At 36.4% G+C, this 11,392-nt stretch overlaps 1 protein-coding gene across 3 annotated transcripts; it reads left to right on the forward strand.

Annotated features, from left to right (window-relative positions):
- Positions 1–8,174: 8,174 nt before the first annotated feature.
- LOC143568919 (NAC domain-containing protein 78-like) lies at positions 8,175–11,350 on the forward strand. Of its 3 annotated transcripts, XM_077054951.1 has the most exons (6): positions 8,175–8,226; positions 9,103–9,493; positions 10,059–10,345; positions 10,436–10,643; positions 10,752–10,846; positions 10,935–11,350. In XM_077054951.1, exons 2-6 carry the CDS (start codon positions 9,340–9,342, stop codon positions 11,097–11,099), a joined length of 909 nt encoding a protein of 302 aa, XP_076911066.1. In that variant the 5' UTR covers positions 8,175–8,226; positions 9,103–9,339; the 3' UTR covers positions 11,100–11,350. The 3 variants fall into 3 exon arrangements, with proteins under 3 accessions (XP_076911066.1, XP_076911064.1, XP_076911065.1); XM_077054949.1 differs by having other exon boundaries at positions 10,436–10,846; XM_077054950.1 differs by having other exon boundaries at positions 10,436–10,846; positions 10,938–11,350.
- The last annotated feature ends 42 nt before the right edge of the window (positions 11,351–11,392 follow it).

Here is an 11,392-nt window from a genome sequence, read left to right on the forward strand (position 1 = left end):
TTTATGTATGTAAAGAGAAAAACCAAAAAGATTTTTGCATACGTTCGCAGAAAAGTATGTCAATTGCTCATATTTGAAGGACATATACTTGTATATGTTTGGTCCTGATAATTTCTCGAAAATGTTCGGGATAGCCATTTACCTGACAATGGAAAGTAGTTGGGGCGTTCGTTATGCGTTTTTACTTTATTTTCTCGTTGAAAATTATGTCAGTTATTTAAGTTTGTAGAGCATGCTTGCATTTATTGGTCCTGTTATCTACTTGCAAATTGATATGATAGCCATTTATCTATAGACTGAAAGTGACTGGGGTGATTAAATTCATTTTGTTTTATGCTCCTCAAAATTTTGAGTTTTTGAAGAAAAAAGATAAAATGATAGTACATTGATTGTTTGACCCCATATCCAGTAAGAAATAAGCTTAAAAGACTGAGTGCTTAATTATTGGTGCATTGATAGGTCTTAAACAAGCTATTAGAGTAAAGTAAGTAATATAAACATAAAGAAAAGCCGAATTGAAAGAGGTGTTAGTCTCTAGTAAAAATCTCGGCGAGGATGGCAGAAATGTAATAACCTATCATACTCAAGCCTTATAGTTATTTGATCACCCAAAAATATAATAAAGCAAATAACAAGCGTTAGGATTCTGGACACTGTGAGTCTTTATGCAGCTTAATCATCTGGGTATTCATAAGCATGAATATTTCACTCGCTTTTAGAGCAAACCCAAAGCCATTAAACTTGATCACTGTTGTACTTCGTACAATCTAAATTACTGACTTGATCAAAATCCGCTGTTAGTTATACATTTGTTCCTCCCTTGCGCGCGTCTCAATACCAATAAGAAACGGACCCCAGGGGATTCAATGTATGTAAGCCGACAGATAGACTCGCGCATACTCATTCACGGTAAAAGAAACTTGATGCATTGCTCAAAGATTCTAAAAGGTCAAAATTTTGATCGACACTATAATGGTTTAAGTCAAGTTGGGGTGATATGGCAAAAATCAAGTTAAGCTTGAACCGAGATTAGAGGCTGATAGTTTCTGATATTCTGTACACTAATTGAACCATTAATCATATCACAAAAATGCTTAAAAGTTTGTTATAAAATTTAAGTGGACAACAATATCAGTGACTGACTTAACACCAGTTACAATATCGCTGAAATATAAAACTGTGATGGAAGGGCAATCTGGTCAATATGATTCTCTGCTCAAACTCAACAAAAATCCAAAAATATGTACTGCTTTTGAAAAACCATACAAAAACACAAAAACATTTTCTATTCTATGTTTTCATTTTCGGACATTTCTTTTGTAAATATTTTACGTAAAAAGTTCAAAATACCAAAAAGATTTTGCTTTTTCATTTTACATATTATTTAATTCTTTTAAGTTATGTGTTTCAAAATGTAAAACACGATAAGGTATTCGTTCATCGAGATATGGGCTCTCGGTGATTCATTTAAGTTAATAGGTTTAATTATTAAATTTTTATTTAATTTAATTGATTTAATTAATTTATTTATTGAATTTAAAATTAAATAAAGGTAATTCGTTAATTCATGTGTAACAAATTAGGTCATTCCTAACGAATTACATTCTAATTCATTACCCTAATTCGCTTCCGCCACTCTGTAACGAATGGCTTTTAATTCGTTATGCATATTTACACGAACTAAGGCTAATTCGTTAATGTTATGTCTTAATTTTAACGAATTGCCTCTAATTCGTTAAGCCACACATTAAGTTCAGATAACGAATCACCTGATTCGTTATTTCAAAATTCTAAAGAATCAGATGATTCGTTACGTTGGAAAACGTGTCGTGTCAGACTATATAAGAGACTGTGAAGGCGGTTCGTCTCACTATTCACCTTTCATTGTCCCCATACATACTGTTACTCTGGCCAAAAGTTCCAGAATCTTTGATCATCGTTTTTCCGTATTTTGATCATATCTTTGTATTCCTAAGGTATAGACGATCATACCGTGATGTTTTTCATCAAATTTTATGATGATTTTATGGGTTAATTGTTTGATTTCTTGGTCGGGTTATTAGTGTTTGATGAACCCTTAATTTAACCTATTTATACCATGCTTTGGTACATCATATCGATACCATTCTAATTGCAATGAGTTTCCTAGATCTTTGTGATCCTTTGTTCGGTTATTCATCGTTGCTTATGTTGGAACTGATTTTCGATTGCAGATTTGACTTTTAGTGTTCTTGGTGATTGTGACCTTGACCAAATTGGTCAAATATTAAGCTTAATTGGCCATTCGTTACTGTTTAACGAATTGGAACTCATTCGTGTCCAATTCGTTATACATATCACACGAATCAGGATAACGAATCATACATTATAACGAATCAGATTCTCCTTTTTTTATTTATAACGAATTAGAACATAAATCGTTAACTTTTCTTAGTGATTCGTTAAGCCTAATTCGTTAACTATTTACTTGATATCGAAGTAACTTATTCGCTATAACGAATTACCAATTCGTTATAACGAATTAGAATAATTAACGAATGAAATTATAATTATTTTTAAATTAAAAGGTTTTATCAATTGATATAATTTTAAAACTTTTAATTATATATTAATTATCTAAGTATTATTATTATTCACTATCACTGATTCTCAGCTTTGTTTATATAGTGCAATGGTTGATAACATGGATCAGGACCCTCCCGTTAATGCACCACAACAACAACAACCAGCTCAAGATATTCCCATGCTTCCATATGACAAAAGACACAACATTTGTGACTTTGTTGGTACAAACTTTGCTGACGAGAACGTATTTTATGGGATGTTGGAGTTCTTACGTCGCTCGCGTATTCATTATTCCATCACTGCTAATCCTGATGTTCGATTCAGTATCGTTCGTCAATTTTGGAATACTACGAGATATGTGGAAACTGAGAACCACATTACAGCTGAGGTGAATGCTCAACCAGTTGTGGTATCAACTGAGTCTGTTCGAAGGGTGCTGAGGTTTGATGATACGATTGATGACCTGAGTGAGTATCACAAAGAACTGATTAAAGGGTTGTTTGGACGATTGTTTTATTCTGGAGATCTTGATGAGTCCATGTATAACAAGGCATACTTGTGTCCCACATACAAGTATTTACTACACGTGCTTATACATTGCCTTGGTGGACGGAAAGGGGGTTTCGATAAATGTCATATCATGCTTCAATCGGCGTTCGTTGCCTTGGTGCTGAATAAACCCTTCAACTTCTCTGAAATGATATTCGATCATATCAAAGAAAATTGTACTGTTGTGAAGCGACGTGTGAAATTCTTGATGTATCCTCGTTTCATTCAACTGTTCGTTCAAGATGCTACACGTGATTTGGTGCTCGATCCAACACGTCTCGATGATAAGTTGAAGTTGGAGCACATGACAGCTGATACTGTACGTAGGATGAAATCATACCGTCAAACTCCTCATCCACGAATGTCCTCCCGATGATGACTGGATCCATGATGACTCGGATTCCAAGTGTGAGGAAGGAGAAGGTGGGAACAAGGGTGATGGTGATGATAATGATGGTGGTAATGGTGGTGCTGGTGATGTTCTTGTCTTACAGCCCATCATAAAAGGAAAGGGAAAGAGCTGGTAGGTCAAGGATCGTCTAAGCGTCGAGTGTCGGCTGGTGCTGGCATCTCTTTTGGAGTTCAACCTCCAAGGCCGTCTATTCCTCAACGACCGGTGGTGCCGCTTACTACTAGCACCCCGGAGCTTACATTGACGACCACACTTACGACGGATCCTAGGCTTGACATGATTCCACAGTCAGTATTATCTACTTTGCCAAGGCCTTCAACTGCTACCTCGGTGGTCTCTCCTACACCGATGATGATGCCTCCACCACCAATGGATATCTCGTTTATTAGACTTAACCATCCACAAGGTCCAGTTCAACGTATCCCTGCTTCTTTTAATGTTATGTCTCACGATCAGCAGATGAATATACTTTTAAGCTTATTGCATCTATACGAAAATCAAATGTCTGCTGATCGTATGAATCAAGAACGCTTAATGGAGAATCAGAAGAAGCTGTTAAGCTATGTCTCTTTCTGCCAAAAAGAGACAAAGGCCCTCCGTGAGATTGTTACGTCTCAGGGGATGAAAATTAAAGAACGCGAGGAGATTATCTTGCAGTTGACATGCAAGGACGATGCTCTAAAGAATCTTATGAACAATGAAGAAGATCCAGATGCTTCGGGTGCTGGAGGAAGTGAGCCGAAACAAGCTCACGGATCGTCCTCTGGTGCGGGTACGAGTGTTGTCGATGATTCGGGGAAGCTGATTATTGTTTATCGTGATTATACGGCTACTAAACCCATTGAGATGATCAAGGCTGATACGGTCATCTTTGTTGATGGATCGGGGGTGGTCAGAAGTATAGTCAATGCCGATGAGATTGAGGTGGGACAATTTGTTGAGAGGTCACTAACACGAGAGCAGATTTCGATACTTCTTGGTTTGAATGACGATGAATCGACCATGTTAGAGACTGAGGATGATGTGGAAGTTGAGAATGACGAAGAGATCTTAAATGATCTGATTGTTGAGTTGAACACCGCTTTTATTTATGAAGACGAGGAGGTGGAGATTGAGGATATGATTGTTGAGGAATACCCTGATTTATTCCAACACACCAATGTTGATCAGGGTGCTCCTATCTTTACTGAGGAAGCCGTCAAAGCAGCAGAAGATCATCTGGATAAAGTATCCAAGGGCAAACGTGTGGTTGATACAAGATTTGATTCTATCGAAAATCTGACTGATGCTGACATTCAGAGATGGTTTGGTTATCGAGACAAGAAAGCTTGAAATATTATTGATGCCTATAGTTATGTGGATAGAGAGTAGAAGATTGAAGCTGTCCCTCGTGCTCAAGCTAATCAGATGACGTCCTTTAAGACCGTATCTAAAGTGCGAGGTGACATTATTTCATGGCTTTATGATTCTGATTTAAAAGTCTGTATTGTCAAATGGGAGAACGGTATCCAATATTATGAAAAGATCACTGATTTTCTCTCATTACCGCGTTGGGAAGTTCGGACCCTCGCGTGTCGGCCATTCATAAACCGTGGGGGAGATCGACTTGCAGATTGGATTCATCAACATTTGCTGTTCGAGGTCAACCATGGGTTTAAATTTTTCAAGCCATAGGTTTCAACTCGCAAGCGTATCAATGAGATTGATCCAAGGACGGGTTGGAGGAAGTTGGTTCTTAAGGTAAATCCGTCAAAGACTATGAAGCGTGTGCCGGTGAAGACGTTGAATCAACACATGTATTTATCTTTCAACCGCTGGTACTATGACAACCGAACTGGCGAGGCCGTTATTGTCTTGGGTAAAGGATCAAAGACCGAGCTGATAAAGATCATCGATCCGATGTGGCTCGTGAACTTGACAGAGACCGACAATGACGTGCTTTTCAAGAATAAGATTTTATTTGAGCGCCGTGAATACTATGACCGAGAAATGCAGTTTCAACATGTTGTTCGTGTGTGTCATGAACATGGTATTCACAGCTGCAGAGATTGGCAGAGCAAGCACTTCAAGTAAATTAAAGACAAAGAGCTCAAGACGAGGAGGTGTCTGTTAGTACACGGTTTTGCGTCTCTTGTCTTTGTATTTATCGTTTTGTATTTATCGTTTAACTAAATGTAAATGATATTTATATTTAAGTTAGTTCGTTAGTTGAAGGGTCTAGTTCGTTAAGGATGTTTAACGAAGTAGACTATAAGTTAAGTTCCCTCCTGATTCGTTAAGGATGTTTAACGAATCAGGGGGTGGTTCGTTATGTTTGTTTATCTAATGTAATGTAACGAAGTGGGTGGCTAGTTTGTTACGGAATGTGTAACGAACTCGACCCATCTTCCTATTTAAAGAGGTTCAGCCTCTGCATAATTTAAGTTTTGAGTTTAAGGTATCGAACCTGCCCGATTGTTCTCTCAAGCTTCATCTTAATTGATATTTACATAATATATATATACACATATCTATATAACTAATACTAATACATAACATTAATACATAATCATTATAGAGCATCATGAACTAGATTCGTTTATAGTTATTAGACCTTAGATCTGTGCTAGATCCGAGTGTTTACATATACATATAATCAATCACCTATAACAACGATAATCCAATGGTCTAAATGATTGACGAATGGACGGCATGAACGAAGCTTTGAACATGAACTAGGAGGTTGTTATACTCAAATTAAATATGGGGGTTATGATCGCCAGTTCACAGAGAAGTTGCTGACTTGTTTAATTGTACTATTATCAGTTTTAGATGGTTTAATCAATGACGGGTTTTGGCGGTTTGTTCAAATAGGCAATACGTATGATGTATGATCGTTTTAACATAATTAAAGGTGTTGGTAGGCTGGATTTGGTGAGGATAACAAACTTCTTGATTCAGTTTCCAAGTTTATGACGACAATTAGGGTCCAAGCAAAGTAAACGGGTCACGGGTATGCGGTTTTGGATCCAGATTTTGAGTTTGGGTTATTGGATTATAATTTTGCAAAATAGTCCATGAACTATGAAGATGGAAACACAAATCGGTAAACGTATTGTTTAGGGCTAAAAATGTACATAGTTCAAAGTTATTGTAATATATTAAACAAATATAATAAATAAATAATAATATAATAACATTAATTCGAATAACGCGATATTTTCTTGGTAAAGATTCCCGAATATAAAAGCGGGTCGGGTAACGGATATAATATTAATTTGAAAATCCAAGTTGTTAATAAATAAACAAATTAATTAATTAGTAATAAACAAATTATAGCCAAATAAACATCTCTTAAATATTTTGTTTCTTGTATTTAATGTTTTTATATGTTAATTTGACGAATTAAATTTTTGGGTTTTAACGGTCAGATATTACTAATAGTGTCTCTATCAATACGAGCGCAATCGCTACTGACCAAATTCGTGTCGATTCATCTTCGCAACTCTCTGGTTTTACCAACGCCTGAGTTTCAATGATTGGGGCTTACCAGCTACGCGCCGGGTAGAAAAACTAGTTCAATTATTACAAACAACTATGAAAAACAAACAAGAATGGTTACAGGGTTCTATAGAACATAAGGTGTTGTATGGTTTTTTTTAAAAAAGGTTTGCGCGGGCTCTTTTGTCTGCACTGCGCATATCACACGCAAACATTGTCATTTGCAGACAGTTTGTTTTTTCGAAGACGTTTTATTAAAAAAAACCGTTTGAGCGAACTATTCTTGGTGCATACTTGGTCAATCTACTTCTAATATCTACATAGTGTTAAACATCACAAGCTACCAACACTCACTGTCCACCACCACCGCCACCCCTCGTCCGCCACCACCACCATCCACCGTCTATCAACGCCACCCACCATTGTCGTCTACCACCACCATCCACCACCACCACAACTCACCATCCGTCACCACCGTCCACCATCCATCACCACCATTGTCTGCCACCACTACCGTCTGCAACCATCGTCCACCACTACCACTGTCCAGCACCACCGTCCACCACCACCACCACCCACTACCATCGTTCGTACACCATCACAATGAGATCTCACCAATACCATCATTCAAAGATATGTATTATTAATTTATTTTATTTTTATTAGGGGTGTGCATGGTGCGGTTTTGGGCTAAAACTTGACCGAAAACCAAAACTTTGGTTTTTGGATTTTTGAAACCGTTCGATTTTGGTTTTTCGATTTTACCTTTTAAACTTGAACATTTTAGACTGAAAAGAAAGTTGGTTGAAAATAATGAACTAACAGATTATAATACATTTACATATTTTATTAAATTCTTATAAAAAACTTAAAACAAAAAATAAAAGAACAAAAATGTTATCGGTTCGGTATGGTTTTTATTTCATGCAACCCAAAACCAAACCATTAGTTCACTTTTATAAAAACATAAAACTTAACTGTTGGTTTTTGTTTCAGATTGAATTTATGGGTTTTGGATTGGTTTGGGTTGTGTAGTTGTTGAGTTGGATAGAAGGTTTCATGGGCTGGGCCGGATGAGCCTTAGACTAAACCTTATATTATATAAAACCTCAAACCTCTCATTTAATTCTCACCTTTCACATTGACATTCACAACACAACTCTCACTACTTCCTTCCTCCCAGTTTCTCCTCCACCCTCCATCATCTTCATCCTTCTCCGGTAATCAATCTTTCTTTCTTTTCTTTATTGTTTTCCAAAATATTACGATCAATCGATCTTCTTGTTTCACTGTTTCTTGCTATTAATTTCATCTTCACCCAAAACCCTTTTAGGGTTTTCTTCAAATCTTGATCTTAACCCCTTTCAAGATTTACTTTCTGCTCATTAACACCGATCGAATCAAGATTTGGAACTATATAGTTTCTGGGTTTTGTTGCACCCATCTTCTTGATTTTTTTTTTTTTCGATTTAAAAGATTTTATATTTCATAGAAACATCCAAACGATTTACAATGAAGTGGCAGGTAAGCGGGCAACAAGCTGCGCCGCAACCCCCTTTGAGATAGCAAATCCAATCCGACTAAAAACAAAGTTTTGATTCTTATGGGCTGATACACAACTTTCTGAACCCTGTTCAAAAGGTCCACGGCATCCGGAGCTAAGAAACCAAAAGTGTCAAAGGCGAATAAACACGTGTTGATTCTCCAAACAAGCTCTATCGTGTTTAGCAACCTTGCCCGATGCTGCCTTCAATGCTGCCTGGCCTACTACAAATCCAGTGTCCCTAATCCCAACAAGAGGGGACACTCCTGTGAGGTCGACACAAGCGTGTTTTCCCCCTACCCACCCAAAAACAAGTATATCGGCCGGTCGTAATGTATTGATTACTTGTTAATTCAAGATTTCCAACAAAATAATATCAGGGTTTTGTTTTGATTGTAGTTCTTGATTTCTTTTTAATTCAAGATTTTGGAAAAAAAAACAATAATAAATTTACCCATCTTCTTGGTTGAGATCAAGAACAGTATTAAGTTTTACATTCATTCAGATTTTATTATTATGTTGTTTGAGGTGATTAATCTTTGGGAATCTACAGGGGACACAAATGTCTTTTGACACCTCCTGCGCATACATCTCGTTAATATTTCATGCGCGTTTGATGAACCGTGGGAAGTTGGGGAGCTCTGGGTGGATATTCTTTCGCCATTGGACTTGATAGATATTCATTTGCAAATTCTTTTTGTTTATTAGATAGATAGTTACATACACAAGATCATTTGTTATTGGTTATTGGTTAGAGTAAAATAATATTTGTCCGAGGTTTCATTAGTTTATGATGGCGCCACTTATGCCAGGATTTCGGTTCCATCCTACTGATGTTGAGTTGGTGATGTATTACCTCAAGAGGAAGATATTGGGGAAGAAATTTACTTTCAATGCTGTTTCGGATGTCAACATTTACGAGTTCTGCCCGTGGGATCTTCCAGGTAAATAATCTTTTCTTAAATGCATAAATTATATAAATATAAATATATTTTTATCTAACACATTAAAATAATGAAAGAAGTTTATCAAACGCTGTAGATGCCTTCTAGTGTAAATATGTTCGTTACTTTGGTCTAAATCAGTACGTATGATAGTTGATCATGAATAGTCCATATGATCCTGTTTGACACTGTAAATATTTGTTATTATATAATCTTTTTGGATGATTTGTTTTAACTTTTGATTCTGATAATATGAAACTATGGTTATAATTGCTAATTACATTAGGTTCTTTATTTATATTCCAATAATAACATTGCGCTTTATGTTGTTGACTACCTAGATCAGGGGTCGACTTATTTTCACACGCTTTCTTAATTTTAACCACTAATTAAAGAATTATTATTGTATATTTTAGGCATAGCCTGGCTGTTCTATACATGTGTAGTTAAAATAATAAAAGCTTAAATAAGAATACAGTTAAAATATGTGTCTTTGGCTATGTTTGGTAAAGTAAAAAGTAACATAAAATATCTTTCTAAACATATTATTATGTTTCATTTTCAGACAAATCGTCTATGAAAAGCGGAGACCTCGAATGGTACTTCTTCTGCGCTAAATCAAAAAAATACTCAAGTGGTGGTAGATCCAATCGTGCAACCGAATCCGGGTTCTGGAAAGCTACTGGGTTAGACAGAAAGGTCAAATATAATGAAAGAATTGTTGCAACAATAAAAACACTCATTTTTCATTTGGGGCAAGCTGGAAAAGGAAAGGGAGGGCAAAGAACAAATTGGGTAATGTATGAATACCGAATGTGCGACGAGCAGCTGGCTGCTGCAGGAATCGTTCAGGTACTATATTATATTTCTCGGTTTTTAATATCATCGTAGCCACAATAATAATATTACTGTAAAACTAATACTTTGATCTCTTGGTTTCAGGATGCATATGTGCTTTGTAAGATATTTGAGAAAGGAGGTACAGGCCCACAAAACGGTGCACAGTATGGTGCACCGTTTAATGAAGATGAATGGAATGATGATTTGGTCAGCAGCCTTGATTCTCAAGCAGTTTTTGGTTCACTCGGTGCTTCCAGCTTGATAGATCACAAACAAAAGGGTCCAGCTAAAGCAAAGCTGAGTGAACTAGGTCCGTCTGTTATCACAAACGAGCCTATAAGTTACAAAGAAAAAGGTCCAGCTACGATGAATGTGTCCGTGGCTCAAGTTCCATGTGGATTATCTGTTAATGAACCAGGTTCTTCTAGTTGCGTGCTGCCTGCCAATGAGATGCTTGCTAATGATGACTTGCTGTTTTTAGATGACTTTGATTTGTTTATGGGGGTGCCTGAGGTAAGTGCTTTTGTTTATTTCTTTTAAATAGACTGAGTTATTTGTGCGTATTTGATGTTCATGGTATTAATCTACTGTTTTTGTACAGGAGGCTGTGAATGAAGATGCTGGTATTTATGATGAATTGGCGACTATATATGATCTGAAGGATTTGGATGGAAATGATTTCAAGACTGATGATGCCGGGTACATGCTTAAGGATCTCGGGAGACCTGATGATGATCTCGGTCTAGGAGGGTTTTTTGTTGATTGATCAAACCTTCAAGTTATGAAAGTTATTGCTTTTAAGTTTTAACTTTGTTATCATTGTTATAAATCTGTTGGTCAATGTTTTGTCTTAGTGTAAGGTTAACTTTACTAGGTGTGTTTTTTGCATTTTTTTAAACCTGAAAAGACCAAAAGATTTTAGCTTTATTACATTTGTCTTTGTAATAATGGTGGATGCATTGCACTTGGGTTTTTGGTAATTGCATGTTTGCTTGTGTAACATTTTGATTTTATTAGCGTACCAATTCAGATTTCTTTAGTCTCCAAGTTCTTTAGAAT

Source organism: Bidens hawaiensis, unplaced genomic scaffold (assembly GCF_021521415.1).
Source record: "Bidens hawaiensis isolate Kalapana, Puna unplaced genomic scaffold, B.hawaiensis_p1.1 tig00024251_1, whole genome shotgun sequence".
Classification (NCBI taxonomy): domain Eukaryota; kingdom Viridiplantae; phylum Streptophyta; class Magnoliopsida; order Asterales; family Asteraceae; genus Bidens; species Bidens hawaiensis.

Excerpts from the sequence above, each read along its gene's own strand:
- LOC143568919 (XM_077054949.1), top strand. The coding sequence starts at position 9,340 with ATGATGGCGCCACTTATGCCAGGATTTCGGTTCCATCCTACTGATGTT. Across the intron at positions 9,494-10,058 it reads CTGCCCGTGGGATCTTCCAG|ACAAATCGTCTATGAAAAGC; the intron begins GTAAATAATCTT and ends TTTCATTTTCAG. Across the intron at positions 10,847-10,934 it reads TGTTTATGGGGGTGCCTGAG|GAGGCTGTGAATGAAGATGC; the intron begins GTAAGTGCTTTT and ends GTTTTTGTACAG.